We start from the raw sequence: 22618 nt of genomic DNA on the forward strand, positions 1-22618 counted from the left end.
TATTCAATTTAATCCATGATTATTATGTATTACCCACGTAAAGGCATACAACACTAATCATAGTACCTCGGGATGATTTTTATTGATCATAAGTAGCAGAAAACGTAAATGTTAAGCAGGAGGGCACATACCTCTGCACTTCCCCATTGTGCGCACCAGGGGTCACCTTTCGCCTTTGAAAACTGTCCAACAACGAGACTCCGCCCCCAAGCGAGCAGCTGACCTGCGAGTGGTCAGCTTGTGCCTCTTGGACGGCCAACCGAGGGAGAGTGGGCGGTGGCACCTCTTCACATAATTTCCCGCTTCAGCCTACTTGCTCCGCCCTACATCGCTGTCCGCGGTACAAGGAAGGCGTGCCCTGCTCCTGGTATATGGAGTTTAGACCACGCCCCCAGCTTTGGTCTTGAGTCCACGACCCGTTCACGCCTCCCCTGCCGGTGGTACTGTTGAGGTAAAGCCACGCCTTCTTGTGGAGTAAGACCCACGTGTATGCATATTTACCCGCCCCCCTTTATGATGTCATAGAGGTAAACGGAGCACGTTCCCGAGATTCGGGTTCGCTGACATCGCTCAGTCCAATGAGGGGATTGGCTTCGGTGCTCAGAGTCCCGCCCCTTTCATTTGTCATAGATGACATAGGCGTGTCACAGCAGCACGCGCAGGCTCCGCCCCTGGGTAGAGAGATGCCGCTGCTGCTGGGTGCTACCGCCGCTGCCTGCTGCTGCTGCTGTGGGCTGCTACTGCTCTGCCTGCGGGGCTCGGGCAGGAGCCGCCACCCGCCCCTGGGGTTCATGGCCCCTCCGAAGAGGCTGCTCTTCCGGCTGGCGTGAGTGATTTGTGGGGAGAGGCTGGAGAACGAGGGAAGGGAATCGATCGAGGGGGGCCCTGCTCAAGAAGGTGGGCGCATTTTAGATGGGAGCTTGGGCGAAGGCCAGGGATGGCAATGCACAAGGAAGGGGTGCGAAACGGGGCAGCCTATGCACAGGAGCGGGGAAGCACGCAGAAGGAGGTGTGATCTATGCACGGTGGCGTGGGGGTATGGTAGAAGAACAGGGAGTCATGCATAAGGAAAAGGGTGCATGCACAAGAAGGTGGCATGCATATGAAAATGAGAGCTGTGCAAAGTATAGAGGGCAGTGCAAAGAAAGACGAAAGCATGTGCAAGGGAGCATATTCTATGGGGGGCATAAGAAGGAGGCAAGCATGCACGAGGAGGAAGCATTCATGCTGAAGTGGTGGGTCCCATAGTAAGAAAATGGGCCTGTGCAGAATAAGGGTACAAGAAAGGGGACCGTGAAATCACGTGCAAGGGGAAGCATGGGGACATAACTCAACAGGGGCGGTGGGAGCAATGCATAAGAAGGGGAGCATGCAAACACAACCAGAAGTGTATTCATTTGTGAGCATGTGATTGCACAGACACGGTGGCATACAGGAAGAAGGGACCCTGCACAAGCAGTGCTTTAAATGGGCCGGTACTCACCGGTACTGAGTACCGGCACTTCCGATTTTTTTTGCCCTCAGTACCGGCACTTCTCTGTAGCCAGGGAGAGTACCGGTACCCTGATGCACGGCAGTCTCGGTTTCTCTGCTCCAGTGCAGGGCAGAAGCCGCTCTGCCTCCGAGGAGCTTGTAATTAACTTGCCTGAAGTATCCTTTTACAGAGTTGCTGGTGAAGATTCCAGCAGCGCCCATTTCATTGTCCCCAAACTGCAGGGGGTGAGAGTGTTTGTGTCACACTGTGATTAACAGGGCAGGCAGGGTCTCTAGACAGACCCTGCTCTGTCAATCAGGTGCGCAGCGACCATTCGGGAGAAAGTGCCATCATGACTTTCATTTTGTTATGAGTTGATCTATGTTTTTTGACATAAACACATTTCTCGTGTGTTTTAATATGTGCTGCAACTGGTACAGAAGTCTCTATGTATGATGTTATTTTGCCCTTAGCCCCGCCCCTAGCCCAGCCCACTTGTCACACCTCTATTTTAATGAGTACCTGCACTTATTTTTCCCCATTTAAAGCACTGTGCACAAGTAAGGGGGCACACCAGTAAGCAGGGAGTTTTCTACGCACAATATGGTCATGGATCAGTATAGGCTAAACCAATGCCCAATGAAGGGGCGCTTGTGCACGCAGTGATAATCATTTATAACGCACAAGGAAGGGGCACTCTGTCAAAGGAAGAGCTCAGTGTGCACTAATTGCATAGGCGGCACTAGGACTGTGGGGTGCCCAGATTCTATGTACCTACCATAAAGCCGTCCATGCACACGAGGTGGTGGGAAGGGCTGAAATAATCAGCAACAAAGTGAACGCTGAACGAGAAAGGGCAGGACATCCTTTACGAGCAAAGTGTGCGTGCAAACAGGACAGCGACTTCGGGAGTTGTTACACAAAGGAGTGGGTTCTTGCACAGCGACGTGGCCTCGCGCCTGATGGCTCCATGGCATGTATACCGGGGAAGGGGTGGGCATGCACATGGATTGCGAGGCTGGGCACGGCTATGGCAGATGAGATGAAAGCAGAACGGGGCATGCACAGGCGAGGGAGGCTGTCGGCAGTGCACAGGGAGCACTGCCTCCTGTGCGGCTACTTGTGCACTCTTGCGACATAGGCCGGCCGGTGGTAGGAGGCACTTGTGTAATGGGTGCACTTTGTTATCTGCGCGCGCCGGCGCTGCCTGGTGCCAGAGTCCTTCCTGGTGTAGGGGAAGCTGGCAGCGTGCTGTGTTATTGGCATTTGGATAGCGCACCGTTCCCATCAGTATGGCATCGCAGCGCTTTCAGTAGTCTGGTGACAAGTCCGGATGTAGGGTCCTGTACTTGTGTCCCTCATAATCTTTCCAATGAACCATCCACTCTCCAATCCCCGCTTCCCCTCTCTAAGGGGCATATGTATCAACATCACCATTTGCGATTCTCAAATAGCGATTGTTAAGGAATCGCTATTTGAGAATTGCAAAACGGGATGTATTTAAAAATTCGCAAACTTTTTGCGATTTCTTAAAATTCCTTAATTGCGATTAGCAAATTGCGAAATCGCAATTAAGGAATACCTGCCCATTCATTTCTATGGGCCAGGAGACCCATAGGAATGAATGGGAAGTAATTCTCAAATAGCGAATTCGCAATTTGCTAATCGCTATTTGAGAATAATTTCAAAGGTGCAAGGGTGTCATGATGACACCCTGATGCACCCCTGAAATGAGCATGTGTGTGCATATGGCGCACATACATGCCCTAAGGGCATGTATGAGCGTCACGTGGCACTTTGCAAAATTAAAAATAGTGCATTTTGAAAGGAAATCGCAAATTACCACCAACTGGAAGTTGGTGGTAATTTGCGATTTCTTAAGGATAATTCGCACAACTTGGGTGCTTTTTACATATCATTTAAGAAATCGCAATGTGCGATTTCTTAAATGGTTAGGCAAAATTAAGAAATCGCTAAATTAGCAATTCCTTAATTTTGCGATGGGATTTTGCCTAATACATCCCGTTTTGCGAATTTTTACTCGCAAACGCTGTATTTTGCGATTCGCAGCGTTTGCGAGTAAAAATTAGCTTGATACATATGGCCCTAGGTCGCAAAGGCGCATCGCGTATTCGCGTGGAATGACCCACGGCAGGCATGAGGTGCGGCAGTCATTCACCTGTTAGCGAGCGTTGTAACTGCGCCCTCTCCTGCAGCCGGATCTTACTGGCAGCACCTTGGCATGTCGAGCAAGAGAACCCTTTTGCCATTATTGGCAGCTGATTGGCACGTTCGTCATCTTCAGATATTTATTGGGTGGTATTTCACGGTTTAAGAAGGGTCTATTCCTTTCTCGCAGGCAGGTACACTATGTTGAATATTTGCAGTTTCTTATATCTGTGGCACATATATTCCGTGCATGCCTCTTGCTTGGCACGCAGGTTTCTGGTGATGCCCCTGGCTGACAGCAGGGCTGTCCTTCACAGCCTACTCTTAATAACAGTGTCCAGAGCTTCACTTTCCACCCAGCGCATGGCTGGGCCCGGGCCCTGGGAAGCATCTGACCCGGAGCCCCTTTGGCGCTGTGACTCAGGGGCCACCCCTGCGGTTGCGGGGAGCAGTCCTCCCACTTCGCTTCTTTCTCTGCTCTCTTGTAATCCGGGAACTGTTGCACAATTACAGTGGACAGATCTCCGAGACAAACCCCAGGACTGATTGAACCGAGCGTGAACTCGGAGATCACTGCGCAGCAGTGGCATTTGTTTTATCGACAGACAGTGAGGGATGACAGTCTGAGTCGGCCCAGCCGTTCTTGGAATCTTGGACCTCCGGATTACAAGATTAGGGTGTCATTAATAACGTGCTGCAGATTTTGGGGAGGCTGGGGAAGGTGGTGCGGTGTGAGCCGCAAACAGCACTTGCTTTTCGAGATATTTCTAATAGAATCATTACACCTCGCCTATCATTGATTTTTGCAATATTTTTAATAACTAACGGGTGTTTTTTTAGCAACAAACAAAAATCGTTGACAATGTCGTAATCAATATAGGAAGTATCCATTTAAATGTTATGTGGATATACAGGTGCCTCTCAAGGGTATTCAACAATAATAGATCAAAACCATGAGAAATACCCCTCAAACCAAGGGGACAACAGGGTACAAACCAAAAACCACAAACTTATCCAACCAAGTACCACAGAAGTTTGAAAAAATATATATGGTTTTAGTAAAGTTTGTTTAAAAAAATTCATACTTTTCCAATTTCATATGCATAAATACACAAACGTAACAAATACGTAAAAAAGTGAGAGTTTCCAAGGCGATCCAGTTTGTCTTTTACGCACTCCTACTTTTAGTGCCACTGAATCTCTAAGAGTACATTCAATAACATTTAGATATAATTCATGCACTGTAGGTTGTGCTTTCAATTCCGTTTACGCGTTTCGGTAGCAACGACATGTAAACACCACCTTCTTCAGGACTTACATATGAATATTTCCTCCCAAATTATATCTCATTCGCAGTTGTCCCTGGACCCGCATGTCCCACGTAATCACTTTCTACTTATCCAGTCTCTGCACTTACAGTGGTCAACGCTTCCTTAATGTGCCTGAGATCTCTCCAGACTATCGTCTGGGGTCATCCTCAAAACTATGTTGGTCAGGGAATTGCTGAAATAAGTCAGTTCTGTCAATGGGTCCTCGCAGTGGGATAGTCCTTCAACTCTGTGAGATTGCAGTTGTGGAAGATCTCAACTCTTCATAATCCTCTTTACATGGCAGTTAAAAGGTGCTTCACTCCAGTTGCCTCCCAACATTAGCGACTACACCTTGAAACCCTCTTTGTCAAACGACAAATGCGGCCGCCTGGTCTGTGCTTCTGATCGTATATCTGTATGTTATTGAATGTACTCCAAGAGATCCAGTGACACAAAAAGTAGGAGGGATCTTATTGTAAAAGACAAATTAGATCTTCTCGGAAACTCTCCCCTGTGTTTCGTATATGTTGTCTGTGTAATTGTTTTTATGCATATGAAATTTTAAATGTATGAATTTTTGGGTTCAAATATTTTATTGTATTTGGATAAAAAGAAGTACAGTTTCAAAACAGCAGCGATACATAAATATCAGAGATTGATGCATACAAGTACGAAGTTAAAAAGAGTTACATGACAAACAGTAAAGCCGTATATATTTTTTTCAGACTTCTGTGTATTTGGTTGGATTGGACATGATGTGATTGCTCAGAAAATTTGCTTTTTACCTGGGGGAAAATTTGTGGTTTTTGGTTTGTTCAACAATCACAAACGTGTTTTGCCCTGTTTGGTATGTTATGTGTATTTGTAGAGTGCACAGTTCTCCCGGAAGGGTATTAAGGCCCTTGTAGAGGAGCAGTCTGGGCCGAGCCGTTGCCTGGCCGAGGTTAAGAGCCAGGTCGTCCGCTTCGTGTGGAACTCAAGAGCTGAGGAGATGGCCCTGATGTCCAGGGGCTTGTCGTTCCTGACTTTAGGAGCTAGGTAGGAGAAAGCACAACTGCTGGTCCTGGTGCTGTGTACGTGGGGGTTGTGTAGGAGTCGGTGTCTGGTAAGTTTTTGAAGCTGATGTGGTGGTTGAGGTATGCAGGCCCTATGTTGTGGAAGGCTTTGAATGTGTACACAAGTTTGGAGAGAGTTTGTTCGTGCATGGGGGAACCAGTGGAATTCTGAGGTGCGGGTTGATATGCGTTCGGGGTGGCAGGTTGAGTGTGAGACTGGCTGCTGAGTTCTGTGCGATCTGGCGTCGCTTGGTCAGTTGAATGTTGATTCCACTATAGAGTACGTTGCTGTAGTCCCGTTTGCTGGTGATGAGGGCTTGGGGGATGGTTTTGTGAGTGTTTTTTAGTGTGTGGAAGCAGGAGACGGAGACGACGTTCACTTGGTCGTTCATGTTGAATTGGTTGTCGATGACTGTCCAGAGGTTCTTGGCTTCAGTTGTCTGAGAGGATTGGGTCCGATTTCCACAGGCCACCGTGCGCAGTCCTACAGCGACATGTTTCTGCCGAAGATCACAATTTGCGTCTTGTAAATGTTTAGCTTGAGGCAGTTGGTGCTTATTAGTGTGAGATGATTTATAAGTGATTAGGGTTTATGGTGATTCGTGGGGAGGAAGGATGTCTTTGTTGCCTTATCAAACATGAAGGATGCCCTCCCAGGGGGTGGCTGGCTGCCTGAGCTGGGGAGGGGGCGGTCGCATTGGTTCTGCAGGGGTGAGCTGTGGGGGAGAGTGGCTGGCCCCATTCACCCGGCATGTGTGGTTGTCTCCCGGAACTCTTGGTGATTTCTGGTTCATTGTGTCTCAAAGTGTAACTAGCTCCCTGGGGTTGGCTAGTCCCATCGGCCCCACAGGGGTGTGCGGTTCCCAGGGCTCCGTGCTGTTTGCTGCTTCCTTGGCCCCTGTAGCTTGGCAGGTGTTACCTTTCATTGCTCTTAGACTTGTGGTGACAGTACAGGCCCAACAGGTTTTCTCGTGAGTCCGTCACACCTATAATTATGTCCTGTCATCTCTGTGCAACCCGACCCAGGTGCTTTAACACCGGCACACCGCAGGATATAATGGAGTAAGGAGTGCATTGTGCACAGTCCGGTATGAGTGCACTGCAGGAGTATGGGCGGGGTAGAGCAGGAGCCTGTCCAATGCACAGTGGTGGGCATCTGTAGTGCGCAGCGATCAGTCTCTGCAGTAGTAGTGATCAGTGTCTCCACTGAGGAGCCAGCCTCACCCATCGATGGCCCCTACCGCATGCGCTTCCACAGATGATATTGTATCAGCGAATCAATCTTTACCAAGACCCATCAATCGATAATCAATGGGAATTGTCCCTCCTGTGGTAACCCAAGCACACGTGCTCTTCCTTTGTCCGGCATATAAAGAGCTAGACGCAAGTGCATAGTTCAGATGTGCAGGAACCTTGGGATCCCTGACCACCCAGAGGCCCTTAGAATACTGAAGTACGGTCTGCACCAGGCAGTGGTAATCGCAGTCTCTAGATCTCTCTCTCCATACGGCGTGTTAGGAAAAGGTTCCTAGGATAAGGGATGGACGTCTCCCATTGGTCGGGATAGGGGGCTTCCTTGGTGATGCTGATGGGGCACTGGATGTTGATTCTCTGTGCAGGGGATCAAGAAAGTAACCAATCCCACTTTAAGTTCTTCCTTTAAACTAATTAGCTTCTTATTTCAATCTGGACTCCAATGTGCACATATTTGACTTATGTGTTTTTAATGCTTTGATGAATTTTATGGCTTTTAAAACCCGAAACGGAGACTTAAGGTATGAAAGGATGTAAATTATACACACGTTTTGGGTGACATATGGTTTCTCTTAATTAAGTTTTTGTCTCCTGGTCTTGGTCTTAATCGGAGGGCAACATTTGTCAATTATTGCTCTATTACTGGATTTTATTTTTTTTATTTTCCTGTGCATTGGTATTTGGATGTGATCTGTCTTAAGGATCTGTTTATGCATTTATAATGGTTTTCTGCTCTGTGCACTTTTATGGTCCATTGAACCGAAAGAAAGATAATATGATGATGATCGATTTATTTATTTCGAATTTTTCTGTTGGCATGAACGAGACCCCAATGGGCATTAGAGTGCCTTGCAAGGGTCACAGGGCAGCTTTAGCGTTTGTGGCGCTTGGTGCGACAATCACTTTTGGCGCCCCCACGTACCATTACCGCCTCCTTGGATTTTCTCCCTACCACCTGTAAAAGTGCTCCTCACCGCACCTATCATAAAATATTGCTAAACACAGCGCCCCCCCCCCCTGAGGTCACAGCACCCCCCTCCACAGGTGAGCGCCCAGTGCGGTCGCACTGCCCTAAAGCCGGTCCTCAAGGGTCAGTTGCGTTTAGTTGCACATAAGTTATTGAAAGTATGTCTGAATCATTAGGACATACTTTACAAAGAAAGAAGACGCTTTAACCTTGATTTGATAGTCTCAAACCTATTCCAGGGTATCCTTGCAACACATCAGTAAACTGCTTTAACAGCGCTGAAGTTTTACCACATGAACATCAATAAAACAATCTAACGAGACCAGTGATCTGGCCGGTCCATACTCCTTTCTGAAGCGGATTCAATAATAGGAGTTTACCAAGTATCCGCGCAGGGGTTATTAGAAGGGCAGTGGTCTCCTCCGTGCCGTCCATCCACTGCCTGCACATCACCCCGACATGGCTGCACCTAGCTGAGGATCAAACCAACCAACACACAATTCCTGTTAGCCAAGAACAGCAAGCAAGATGCAGTACAAACCTGGCGCAATCAAATGAATGCTGACCGCTTCGAATCCAAACTTTCACCTAATGCCAAGTCACTTGGACTCACTCTGGACACCAACCTCGCCCTTCAGGAACACACTGTCAAATAAACAGAGAGAGCCTGGCACCAGCTCTCTACTCAAAAAAGTAAAATGGTTCATCTCAAAACTGTTCCTCAAGTTCTTGTTCTCCAGGGCTTTAAGTGGGATGAAAAAACTGGAGGGTCTCTCAAAGGGGCGTGGCCAATGTAATTAGGGCGTGGCTTAAAAACACATAAACTTAAAAACCTGTGCATAGCATAGTGTGCCGCCCGACTTGTATTTTGCGGTTTCTGTCATTGCATCCAGATATATGATACAACAAGTAACATCATACCTACAACAAGTCAGGACTATTGGCTTTGTCAATGGTTGTTAGTTGCAATAGATAAATAAGCAGCAACTATGGCTTGTTGTATATAGTATTGAAAAGCTTCTACTTAACGCCCTAGGGACGGCAGGGCAGTGTTGATGTTGCTGCTCCTGAGTTTCAAAAAAAGAAGGGAAATCCAGAGGAAAATGACTCTTTAAAGTATTTCCCTTCCTCTACAACGCTCGCCTGGCATGACGTCATGCCGTAAGTTCTTCACTAGTGTTAAGAGAGCAGTGTGAGCAGCGCACATCGATGTGCCTGCTGTCCGTTGAGTCCAGAAAAAAACGGACTAGTGACAGCTGGCACAAAACCGAGCTCGAAAGAGACCCGTTTCGAGGCCCCCTTTAAAAAACTGCCGGTGCTCAGACCCGGCGAGACCCGGCCCACTTAAAGCCCTGTTGTTCTCTCATTTGCAGGGTGGAAAAGGAAAGCTTAATGGCGTCTAAGACTCCACACTGGCCTCGACTACAGGCAATGTACACTCCTCGACATGCACGTCTCATCCCGGTCCTGAAGAAATATGATCACATCACCCTCACCCCATCAGCCCTTGGCTCTCTATGCCAGCCCTCACCATCTTCAAAACGTACTGCATCGTTTGCAAAGCCATCACAACCAGAACCCCTGCATATCCTTCCCTGGCGGTTCTGGCACACACACAGCCAGGACACTATTGGACTGCAGACTAAGAAAACAAAAAACAAGACCGCAGCCCTTTTCCTCTATGCATGCAGGATCTGAAACTACATCCCTTTATCCATCAGGACGCCCCCACCATCCCAAAGCTCCTCCAGTTTAGGAAATGATTAAAGGGGCCCACTTTTAAGAACACTACACCACAGTGCATTAATAGTCCACACCCCAGCTACCTCTCCTTTCTCTCGCTCACTTTATGCGTGTCTTTGACCCTGTGCAGTGGTCTCTTGCCTTTAGGCCAGGTTTGTGCTATAAAAATATAAATACATGATCTGTACCCAGTGGCAGGTGCATGAGTGCTATAACGTGATTTGAGGTGCTGTATGCATAGGCTCCTATGCAATGAATTGATCTGGCCTCTGAGTGAACATGTCTACTGTAGACCTCTGTGTATAACGCTGGGGCACCAGTTGAAATGCTGAGCCGGGGTGCCATCTTCCGGGGACAGTACCGTGAGTAGCAGCGCACTCATTATCCGCAGCTCGATGTTAATATTCCAGGCAGTCCAGTGCATAGGGCTCGAGAGGCGTGCATGTAGTTGTTAACAGGGTTTTTTGGGGTCTTGTGCGCAGATCAAGGGTGCAGTAGTGTGCATTCTGCACCTTGTTTGTGCACAGGCGTGCATGCAACGCAAGCACCAGACAAAGAGCTGTGTTTTGTGTGTGTGTGTAATATACATATATGACCGTCTTTACTAGGATCCCTGCATTCAAAGAATGTGCATGTCGTCTTCATTTCCCAATTAACCGCATAAAGTGTTTCCCAATCTATGCGTCGCGGCACCCCAGTGCGCCATCAAAACTAGCCAGGAGACCCGGGCACCAGGCACATAGTTTGGGAACTGGCCTGGATTTGTCTGTTGATGTCGTCTTGAAGCCCAGAGCTCCATTTCACTCCCTCGGCTCTCACTGACCAGTCTGTGACCAGGGGATATTCAGCCAGTCAGCTGAGGCAGATGAAAGATACCATTTCACTCAAAGCCAAGTTGTTTATGATGCTATGGGGTCCTTGTCTCCAGTTACCACCAAAGAAAAGGAAGGAGTTCACAAATACCAGTTGCATGCTAAGTTATAAAAACAAACACAGGCTATCCGAAGTGTTCCACATTCATAAAAGCTTTGGAAGCTGGCAGCCGGACATCTGCAGTATTCAATGGAGGTTAATGTTCAAGTTCATTCCGATTTCAGAGGAAGTGGATATTTTGAGGCTTATCTCACTAAAAATAAATGAAAATATGCAAAAGCAACTGTCACAGATCAGAAGACCAGAAGCAACGGCATTGGTTAGAAGCACAAGTCAAAAGCCCTGTGTCTCGGCCCGGGCTGCTGCGGCTCGAGCTGCTGTGGGCTCGGCTGCGCAGTGTCTGGAGTCTTCGTCTCCGCACGCGCGAGTTTTTCACAGGTCTTTAAAGACCATTTCCATATTTACATACCTCTGTAAACTGGTTACCGAGGCTAAGTTTTTTTTCTCTCTGGTTCCAGTACCCCCTGGGCCCCCACTCTGCCTATTCCTTACATGTGTATTTTATGTTTACTGCCGTAGTGTGAAACTGCATTTCATGAAAAGGGAATATATAGTACGGTTGACAAAAGAAAAATGCCAGCCATGTGTTGTTTAAAGAGCCTGGAAAGACCTCGTCTTGACATTAAATAGGGTTATAAATAAAGTATGTATTCATTTGTAATGTGACTTTTCTGTCTTTGTTTCTTGTAATTATAAGGCCTCAATCAGTCAGGCAGCCCTAGAACACAATTAAAAGTGCTTTCTATTTATATTTGCTGTTCGAAGTATGCACAGATGAGTGCTGAAAATAAGGCTTTAGGTGACTGCTTATTTTTGTACCGTCTGGGACATCACAATAATGAGCTGGCAACCCTGATCAAAAGACTGGAAGTTTGTGGCAGGGTCAGCACATTATTTATTTCCTCCACCCTCGATCCCTAATTGATGCCATAATAGCAATAGTTTAACTTGTATCTGAAACCCTACGCCGCCACAATAACATGCTGAGTTAGTTCAAGTGTCTGGGAATACACCCTACATTCAGACAACTCACTCCTCATTCTCGCCCTTCACTTTCACGCTCACCCTGCACTCACAGTGATCACAATGCACTCACACCATTCACCCGCTTGCCCTGCACTCACAGTATTTTTTTTACAGAGTTTTATATATCGCGAACTTGACCCGAATCAGGTATCAAATCGCCTTCCATAGCATCAGTTGCTTTACATGTGGACACATTCATTTTTGTTAGGCACGGGGAGATTAAGTGATTTGCCCAGAATCACAGGATGTTCAGCGTCATTGCCAAGACTCGAACCCAGTTCCCCAGATTCAAGGTCGACCGCCCTAGCCGTTAGGCCAACACCTCTCGCCTTAAGGGGATCACTCTGCACTCACAATGCATTTGTGCTGTTTACCCTGCAGTCACACAAGCACACTACTCATCCTGCACTCATGTGACACTTCACTCACTTGTCACTGCTCAATCTGCAATCTCACTCAAATAAACCCATCACTAACCATGCATTCATTCATCCCACTCTGCACTTACATCCGCACCCAAATTCATGTGGTCACCTCACTCACCCTGCAGTCACTCCTCTTACCCTATTCTCAGACAGTTGTAGCGCTCACTTTGCACTCACATGGGCACTCCTGCCACCCACACAGTGCAGAGGGTTAATGTTCCTGCTACACAGAATGTGTACCATGCAGATCACAGAGCTGAGTGTGAGTAAACTAGGAGGTACTATAGAGAGATGAGGTGAGTGGTAGTGAGGGAATTCATGGAGGAGGAGGAAATGGGGGAGGGCGCGCCAAAAAAGACTGTTGCACCGTGAGTGACCAGTGCTAGGGCCAGCCCTGGCTAAGAGTGTTAGTCCACCCCCCACCTTCCCCCCCCCGTCACCCCCCAAAGTTCGTGTCTAACTGCGCCCCTGGTGCTGTGTGCCAGATTTTTCAGTTTCCACAGTTTTGGCCTCCTAAAGTCTGTCTGACATTCACCCACTGACTCTTAGCGCTGTTGATTTCACGGGCATTACCGAAAAAAACCTGGTCTATTGCGAGGCCTTCTGTTCACCAATCAACTCTGACCTTTCTCTATGTATGTAGGTATTTTATAAAGCGCCATGCTTCAGTTTTCGTTAACTTCGGAGCACGGTAAATTCGCGATAGATGTGACTTCAGCAGGACAGTTGTTTAAACTCGGTTTTCAGCTTCAGCCTTCAGGGTCGAGGGACATCTTTCTCTTCCAAGGATGCTGCCTCTCCTTGAATATTCGGAGTAAGTCCTTGCCTGTCCCTGCTGCACACGCCTTATCTGATTGAGGCCAAGAGTAGTACAGACAGGTCTGTAGGAAACCTTGTGGGGGTTTCACCCACGCCCAGACCACAGTGAGACTGGTGTTGTCCCAACGCTACTCGCGGAACATGACGCACCAAAGTACTGTGCATTTTCAAAAGCCAGCACTGCTGACTCTATGAAGTAAAAGTACCAATTTAGTAGGTACGGAGGTGTATTGATTTCTGCAGAAGCTGGTAACATTATTCAGAATCTTAAGCCCTAGCATAGGAGATAGTAATATTATTCCGAATCTTAAGCCTCAGCATAGGAGATAGTAACATTACTCAGATACTAAGGCCCCGGCCCAGGACCTAGTAACATTATTCAGAATCATAATCCCCAGCATGGGAGCTAGTAACATTATTCAGAATCTTATGCCTCGGTGCAGGAGTTATTAACATTATTCAGAATCTTAAGCCCCGGCGTGGGAGCTAGTAACATTTTTCAGAATCTTAAGCCCCAGCAAAGGAGCTGGTAACCTTATTCAGAATCTTAAGCCCCAGCGTAGGAGCTAGAAAAATTATTCAGAATCTGAGGCCCCGGTGTAGGAGCTAGTAACATTATTCAGAATCTTAGACCCCAGTGCAAGAGTTAGTAACATTTTTCAGAATCTTAGGCCCCGGTGCAAGAGCTAGTAACATTAGTTTTCAGAATCTTAGACCCTGGTGCAGGAGCTAGTACCATTATTCAGAATCTTAAGCCCCGGCGTAGGAGCTAGTAACATTATTCAGAATCATAACTACCTGGTGTAGGAGCTGGTAATATTATTCAGAATCATAATCCCCAGCATGGGAGCTAGAAACATTATTCAGAATCTTAGGCCCCAGTGCAGGAGCTAGAAACATTAGTTTTCAGAATCTTAGACCCTGGTGCAGGAGCTAGTAACATTATTCAGAATCTTAAGCCCCAGCATAGGAGCTAGAAACATTATTCAGAATCATAACTACCTGGTGTAGGAGCTGGTAATATTATTCAGAATCATAATCCCCAGCATGGGAGCTAGTAACATTATTCAGAATCTTAGGCATCGGTGCAGGAGTTAATAACATTATTCAGAATCTTAAGCCCCGGTGTAGGAGCTAGTAACATTATTCAGAATTTTAGACCCCAGTGCAAGAGCTAGTAACATTATTCAGAATCTTATGCATCAGTGCAGGAGTTAATAACATTATTCAGAATCTTAGGCCTCGGTGCAAGAGCTAGTAACATTTTTCAGAATCTTAGGCCCCAGCGTAGGAGCTAGTAACATTATTCAGAATCTGAGGCCTCGGCGTAGGAGCTGGTAACATTATTCAGAATCATACTCCCCAGCATAGAAGCTAGTAACATTATTCAGAATCTTAACTACCTGGCGTTGGAGCTGGTAACATTATTCAGAATCTTAGGCCTCGGCACGGGAGCTAGTAACATTATTCAGAATCTTAGGCATCGGTGCAGGAGTTAATAACATTATTCAGAATCTTAGGCCTCGGTGCAAGAGCTAGTAACATTTTTCAGAATCTTAGGCCCCAGCGTAGGAGCTAGTAACATTATTCAGAATCTGAGGCCTCGGCGTAGGAGCTGGTAACATTATTCAGAATCATACTCCCCCAGCGTAGAAGCTAGTAATATTATTCAGAATCTTAACTACCTGGCGTAGGAGCTGGTAATATTATTCAGAATCATAATCCCCAGCATGGGAGCTAGTAACATTATTCAGAATCTTATGCCTCGGTGCAAGAGCTAGTAACATTATTCAGAATCTTAGGCCCCGGTGCAGGAGCTAGTAACATTATTCAGAATCTTAGGCCTCGGCGCACGAGCTAGGAACAATTGTCAGAATCTTAGGCCCCGCTGCAGGAGCTAGTAACATTATTCAGAATCTTAGACCCCGGTGCAGGAGCTAGTAACATTATTCAGAATCTTAGGCCCCGGTGCAGGAGCTAGTAACATTATTCAGAATCTTAGGCCCCGGTGCAGGAGCTAGTAACATTATTCAGAATCTTAGGCCCCGGTGCAGGAGCTAGTAACATTATTCAGAATCTTAGGCCCCGGTGCAGGAGCTAGTAACATTATTCAGAATATTAGGCACCGGTGCAGGAGCTAGTAACATTATTCAGAATCTTAGACCCCGGTGCAGGAGCTAGTAACATTATTCAGAATCTTAGACCCCGGTGCAGGAGCTAGTAACATTATTCAGAATCTTAGGCTCTGGTGCAGGAGCTAGTAACTTTATTCAGAATCAAAAGCCCCGGCGTAGGAGCTAGTAATATTATTCAGAATCTTAGGCCCCGGTGTAGGAGCTAGTAACATTATTCAGAATTTTAGACCCCGGTGCAAGAGCTAGTAACATTATTTGGAATCGTAGGCCCCGGTGCAAGAGCTAGTAACTTTATTCAGAATGTTAAGCCCCGGCGTAGGAGCTAGAAACATTAGTTTTCAGAATCTTAGACCCTGGTGCAGGAGCTAGTAACATTAATCAGAATATTAAGCCCCGGCATAGGAGCTAGTAACATTATTCAGAATCTTGGATCCTGGTGCAGGAGCTTGTAACTTTATTCCAAATCCTAACCCCCGGAGTAGGAGCTAGTAACATTATTCAGAGTCTTAGGCCCCAGCGCCGGGTCTTGTAACATTACACAGAATTTTGGGTCCCGGCGTAGGAGCTAGTAACATTATTCAGGATCTTAGGTCCCGGTGAAAGAGCTAGTAACATTATTGAGAATCATAATCCCCAGCATAGAAGCTAGTAACATTATTCAGAATCTAAAGCACCAGCAAAGGAGCTAGAAACATTATTGAGAATCATAATCCCCAGCATAGGAGCTAGTAACATTATTCAGCATCTTAGGCCCCGGTGCAGAAGCTAGTAACATTATTCCGAATCTTAAGCCCCGGCCTAGGAGCTAGTAACATTATTCAGAATCTTAAGCCCCGGTGCAAGAGCTAGTAACATTATTCTGAATCTTAGGCCCCGCTGCAGGAGCTAGTAACATTCTTCAGCATCTTAAGCCCCAAGGTAGGAGCTAGTAACATTAGTTTTCAGAATCTTAGACCCCGGTGCAGGAGCTAGTAACATTAATGTTTAGAATGTTAGACCCTGGTGCAGGAGCTAGTAACTTTATTCGAAATCCTAACTCCCGGTGTAGGAGCTAGTAACATTATTCAGAGTCTTAGGCTCCAGCGCCGGGTCTTGTAACATTACCTAGGGTTCAGCAGTGCTCAAGTGACCCGATCTAGGGTGCAGCAGTGCAGTATTGACCCTGCCTAGGGTGCGGCAGTGCTCCGGTGACCCTGCCTAGGGTGCGGCAGTGCTCCGGTGACCCTGCCTAGGGTGGGGCAGTGCTCCAGTGACCCTGCCTAGGGTGCAGCAGTGCTCCAGTGACCCCTGCCTAGGGTGCGGCAGTGCTCCAGTGACCCTGCCTAGGGTGCGGCAGTGCTCCAGTGACCCGATCTAGGGTGCAGCAGTGCTACAGTGACCCGATCTAGGGTGCAGCAGTGCAGTAGTGACCCTGCCTAGGGTGCGGCAGTGCAGTAGTGACCCTGCCTAGGGTGCAACAGTGCTCCGGTGACCCTGCCTAGGGTGCGGCAGTGCTCCGGTGACCCTGCCTAGGGTGCGGCAGTGCTCCGGTGACCCTGCCTAGGGTGCGGCAGTGCTCCGGTGACCCTGCCTAGGGTGCGGCAGTGCTCCGGTGACCCTGCCTAGGGTGCAGCAGTGCTCCGGTGACCCTGCCTAGGGTGGGGCAGTGCTCCAGTGACCCTGCCTAGGGTGCGGCAGTGCTGTAGTGACCCTGCCTAGGGTGTAGCAGTGCTCCAGTGACCCTGCCTAGGGTGTAGCAGTGCTCCAGTGACCCTTCCTAGGGTGCAGCAGTGCTCCAGTGAGCGCTTGAGTTGTACTGCTGCATTATGCTAGCAAGTGCTCCTGGAAAGAACTCCGCAAGCAGCCGTACAAATCTGACGACGGCTTAGGATGCTGCATTACTACATAGTTCGCTCATAGTACAGGAGTACTCCTGGGAGTGCTCGTGCCGCAGCTTTACTCTGGCAAGAGCTATTGATGCAGCATTACTACATAGAGTGCCTGGGAGTGCCCATAGCACAGCTCCTGGAACATTTCTCCATTGAGTATCTGTGCTTGTGGGCAGACCTAGGTGCATTACTCTATTGAATACCTGTGTTTGTGGGCTGGTCCAGGAGCCTTACTCCCAAGAGTATCTGTGTTTGTGGTCAGGTCCAGCTGCATTACTCCAGTGAATACCTGTGCTTGTGGGCTGGCCCAGGAGCCTGCGTTACTCCAGTGAGTGCCTGTGTTTGTGGTGTGACCCAGGTGCATTACTCCAGTGAATACCTGTGCTTGTGGGCTGGCCCAGGAGCCTGCGTTACTCCAGTGAGTACCTGTGTTTGTGGGCCGGCCCAGGTGCATTACTCCATGGAGTGTCTTTGGTTGTGGGCAGGCCCAGATGCCTGCATTACTCCAGTGAGTCCCTGTGTTTGTCAGCTGGTCCAGGAGTCTTACTCCATGGAGTATCTGTGGTTGTGGGCAGGCCCAGATGCCTGCGTTACTCCAGTGAGTGCCTGTCAGCTGGCCCAGGAGCCTTACTCCACGGAGTATCTGTGGTTGTGGGCAGGCCCAGATGCCTGCGTTACTCCAGTGAGTGCCTGTGTTTGTCAGCTGGCCCAGGAGCCTTACTCCATGGAGTATCTGTGGTTGTGGGCAGGCCCAGATGCCTGCGTTACTCCAGTGAGTGCCTGTGTTTGTCAGCTGGCCCAGGAGCCTTACTCCATGGAGTATCTGTGGTTGTGGGCAGGCCCAGATGCCTGCGTTACTTCAGCGAGTGCCTGTGTTTGTCAGCTGGCCCAGGAGCCTTACTCCATGGAGTATCTGTGGTTGTGGGCAGGCCCAGATGCCTGCGTTACTCCAGTGAGTACCTGTGTTTGTCAGCTGGTCCAGGAGTCTTACTCCATGGAGTATCTGTGGTTGTGGGCAGGCCCAGATGCCTGCGTTACTCCAGTGAGTGCCTGTGTTTGTCAGCTGGCCCAGGAGCCTTACTCCATGGAGTATCTGTGGTTGTGGGCAGGCCCAGATGCCTGCGTTACTCCAGTGAGTGCCTGTGTTTTTGGGCCGGCCCAGGTGCATTACTCCATGGAGTATATGTGTTTGTCAGCTGGCCCAGGGGCCTTACTCCAGTGATTGTCCTCGGTGGTGGTGATTCAGAAGCGTGGTGATCAGCCACTCGTGCAGACCGTACAAAGGAAGGTTAGATCTGGGTCGGGTCCCGAGCAGAATCCGCCTGTGTGTACCCCTGTCTCTGCGCAGTGGTGAGAGGCTGCTGTGCAAACACACAGCCCTTGTGAAAGGCCGGAAACCACCGGCTGTTTGCATAACTTTATTATCGGTGCTTCAAAGGCGGCCCTTGGAGCTGGTGCCGGAGAGGGTCCGGATCGCTACGGCCAGGTGACGGCACTGCCCTCCCCTACCCGCTACTAGGTTTTGTTGTTAGTGGAGGCTGTTAGTTCCTCAACCACGGTGCCAGGGGTTTCACGGCGCTATGAGCTTTTACTGCAGCGCTGTAGGCTATTTTTTGTGTTTCGATGGTCTTATTCGAGCTGTGTCATTGCATTGTTTTCAATGGTGCTGTGGGCTTTTTAAAGCAGTGCTGTGGGCGTGTTACTGTGCTGCTGTGGCTTAGTACAACAGTGGGATGGTTTGTTACCGCAGTGCTATGGGCTTATGCCACAGCGCTATGAGCTTATCACCTCAGTGCTATGGGTTTATTACCCCAGTGCTATGAGCTGATCACCCCAGTGCTATGGGTTTATTACCCCAGTGCTATGAGCTTATCACCCCAGTGCTATGGGTTTATTACTGCAGTGCTATCGGTATACTACCGCAGTGCTGTGACTTAGTACAACAGTGTGATGGTTTGTTACCGCAGTGCTATGGGCTTATGCCACAGCGCTATGAGCTTATCACCTCAGCGCTATGAGCTTCTACCACAGCGCTATGAGCTTATCACCCCAGCGCTATGAGCTTATCACCTCCGTGCTATGAGCTTATCGCCCCAGTGCTATGGGTTTATTACTGCAGTGCTATCGGTATACTACCGCAGTGCTGTGACTTAGTACAACAGTGTGATGGTTTGTTACCGCAGTGCTATGGGCTTATGCCACAACGCTATGAGCTTATCACCCCAGTGCTATTGGTTTATTACTGCAGTGCTATCGGTATACTACTCACAACAAAGGCAAGCATTGGTTCCTTTCCATAGCACTCTTAACCCACCATTTAGCATAAAATAATTCAGACGTGAGGCCTGGTCCAGCACCGACTCTTCTTGGAATGCTTCTCCGCCCATTGAATAAACGAATGGCCAATGATCCACTAATTATGTTAATAATGCCTTGCCAGTTATAATCAAAGTTGCGTATGAACCCCAACAGCAGTTTGATTCTCATCTCTTCAATCTCCTGATGTCCTGAACCCCGAAACCCAGCCTGTGTGCCTCAGAAGCAGCTCCAATGTGAAAAGATTGAGTCCCATAATTCGGTGGATCTCTACCCAGCTCAAATAGTGCCTTACACAATACCGAAATAGCGGAAAAGATGACTCTTACCATCCTGATGCTGGAAAATCATGCCCGCCTTAAACCCATTCAGCTATTTGAAACGAACCAAACCTCCACCGGACAAAGGGCCCCACGCATCTCTTCAACGTCACCACCATCCCAGTCTAATCCTTCTTTGACCCAAGCCACAAAGACCGTACTGCGCCTCGAATGTGTACCTTCTCATGCATGATCCCCCAAAAAAGTGGGGTTACCCAACACTTCTGACATCATGAAGGCTCTGGAAAGTAACCACAGCATACAAGGCTTAAACAAGCATTGGCATAGCCAATAGGTCTCGTCTTTGGGACCTTATAAGTGTTTAGCCATGCAACAGTTGCATAACTAAATACTTATAAGGTCCCAAAAGCGAGACCTATTGGCTATGCCAAGCGGCCGTGCGGCCGCGAAAGTGAAAGTGATCGCGATCTGGATCAAGCATCAAAGCGGCCACGAAAGTGAAAGTAATCGCGGTAAAGCGCGGAGCGCACGCGCGCCCGCGCACATGCACTGTAGCTCCAGGCTGGCCTGGTAGCACTTTTTGGAGCCCTCTCAATAAGTCTCGCCAGACCAGCGCATGCGCTGGGTCAGGCGAGACCTAAAAATGAATTTTCAGGGGTTGATATCGAGGACCTTTAACGTTGTGACTATCTCGAGAAAAATGATGCATGCTCATTGCACTGTAGACCCTGTGCTTCGATTTGTCTTTACTGTACTGTATACTTTGACATCCTGCAATGTTGATGACTGCACCGCACTGTTATGGTTGTTATTTTTATATTCATTCTCTCAATAAAAAATATATTTTTTTTTTAAAGAATTTTTTTTCTTCTCTGTAATAATAAATACAGCAGTACTGCCGATTATGGGCCTCTCCCTCGCTCTGCTACACCTTTCTCTTGCCCATCCTTGTAACATGGGCCCACACAGTTCACTTGTTGTAGGCTCATAAGCTCAAAACATTCTTCGTTAGAAACCCACTCCAGCCAACTTGCGGGCAATCGTAAAAACGTGATCTGAAAGTTAACTCTTGTTCCGAGTTGCTCCTTCTCCTTGTCTCTCTCAAAATAAAGCCTCCTTGTATGCTCTTCTCGTCGAGGGTGCTAAGTACTTCTTGACTAGATCAACCATTCTTAATCTCTTAGGACCCAGATCTCTAATGGGATCACTGTCTTCTGTGCATCCGCTCCCAGAGCCAGCCCACAGACTCTCCTCCACTGTGAACGTGACAAAGCATCCGCAGTGGTATATGTCACTCATGCTTCACTTTAAACAGAATATTGAACATTGAGCAACCTAGCATTAACTTCTGCAACAAGTGAATATCTTTTACTTTTTGGCCGTTGACCAGATACCCCACAGTCTGATTGTCCACATTGAAAACACTTTTTTGCTCACCAGTCCATCTCCCGTCTAAGACCATGCCACCAGTAAGAGAAGGCGGCAGCCTTGTTGCCTCCAAGCCAAAGGCCAACGTTCGGAACACCACCTGTTATCGAATTGTCCACATAAATTTGTCATCTGGGGATCACAAGGGCACGCCATTGAAATGTTTGTAGGAAAATTAACAACTTGTTCAAATAACCTCTAATGGCTGCCAAAATGCCTACTCTCTGATTCGGAAGACTAGCCCCAGGCTTAGCAAAACCTAAGTGGCTCCAATAGGACCTCCCTGCACTCACACCTCCGCAGGCAAGGTTCAGGTGGCCCAACGGCCTTTGCATCTGTCTTCATTCCAATGTTTTGCTGAAACAGCCTCTTCCAGTAGGTTTGTTAACTCCCCAACCTTAACAGCCAGCAATCTTGCCTCCGCTGCCACTGTGTCTATTTCAATACCCAGAAAGGTACGGTTGGAATCTGACCCTTCGGTTTTCTCAGGGGCTAACGGCACGCCTAGATATTGTGTCATCCTCTCAAATTCCCTTGATGTCCTCTCCCACACTCCAATCTGTGGTTTTCCTACAAAAAGAAAACGATTCAGATAATTTGTGATCCTTTCATGCCCAATTGGCCGTGAGCAGGTCCCTGTCCATAAAGAACTGTCCCTCAAAGAAGATACTGAGTAGTTCAAAGTCCAATGGATGTACAGATAATGACCGCCAAGCGGATTTAATCTCACATTTAGCCAATTCGGCATCATGTCGATAACTCATATCAGGCTGAAAACCACATCCACAGATGCAAATTAAACCATTACAAATGCCTTTGTAGTTAAATCATTAACAGATTGTCCTCCGGCCAGTACAGGCGATTAATCATCCCGAATCAACCGGCTACTTTCTTGGGTACCACGGCCAAAAGGGAAACCATCAAATGAGTCATTGGCCAATCAGGAAATGGACCGGTCATCCTTTCCTCTTCAACTTCTTTCCAGAGCTTATGGCATTTCTTTTGCAGATTTTAGGTTGTCAGCGAAATATTTCAATTTGGGGCCCTGATAGCCTATGCTATACCCTTCTTTATACCCTCAAGCCAGTAGCACTGCATCATCCCTCTTTGGATAGTAAGCCAGCCACTCTTCAAGCACCTGCAACTTGATAGGATTGGAAGCCTTCCTGGACAGACTAGAAGTCTTTCGCCCGTTCCCCTCTCTGTGGCCCTGAGACTGGCACCGTGGACTCTCCCAAACATCGCATAATGCCCCGTTTACCTCCGCAATGTGAGCATTCATGTTTGTACCTGTAAGTGTTTCTTCTGCAGTAACAGCTGTTGAATCTCAAGCATACATCTGAGCTGAGCACCCGCGCCCTGCCTGCAAAACCCACCACTCCAAGGGTGGGGCACCACTGAAAGGGCCTATACAG

The 22618-nt window shown here is 48.0% G+C and overlaps 1 protein-coding gene across 1 annotated transcript in view; it reads left to right on the forward strand.

The window, feature by feature from the left end:
- The first annotated feature begins 558 nt into the window (after nucleotides 1-558).
- The window catches only part of LOC146859348 (putative thioesterase PNKD), a 234905-nt gene continuing 212845 nt past the window's right edge, over nucleotides 559-22618 (forward strand). The window contains exon 1 of the mRNA XM_085650025.1: nucleotides 559-826. Within this exon, the coding sequence (XP_085506151.1) occupies nucleotides 579-826 (248 nt within the window). The 5' untranslated portion in view covers nucleotides 559-578. The remainder of the gene's footprint in view (nucleotides 827-22618) is intronic.

This window comes from Triturus cristatus, chromosome 3_2 (assembly GCF_964204655.1).
Source record: "Triturus cristatus chromosome 3_2, aTriCri1.1, whole genome shotgun sequence".
Classification (NCBI taxonomy): domain Eukaryota; kingdom Metazoa; phylum Chordata; class Amphibia; order Caudata; family Salamandridae; genus Triturus; species Triturus cristatus.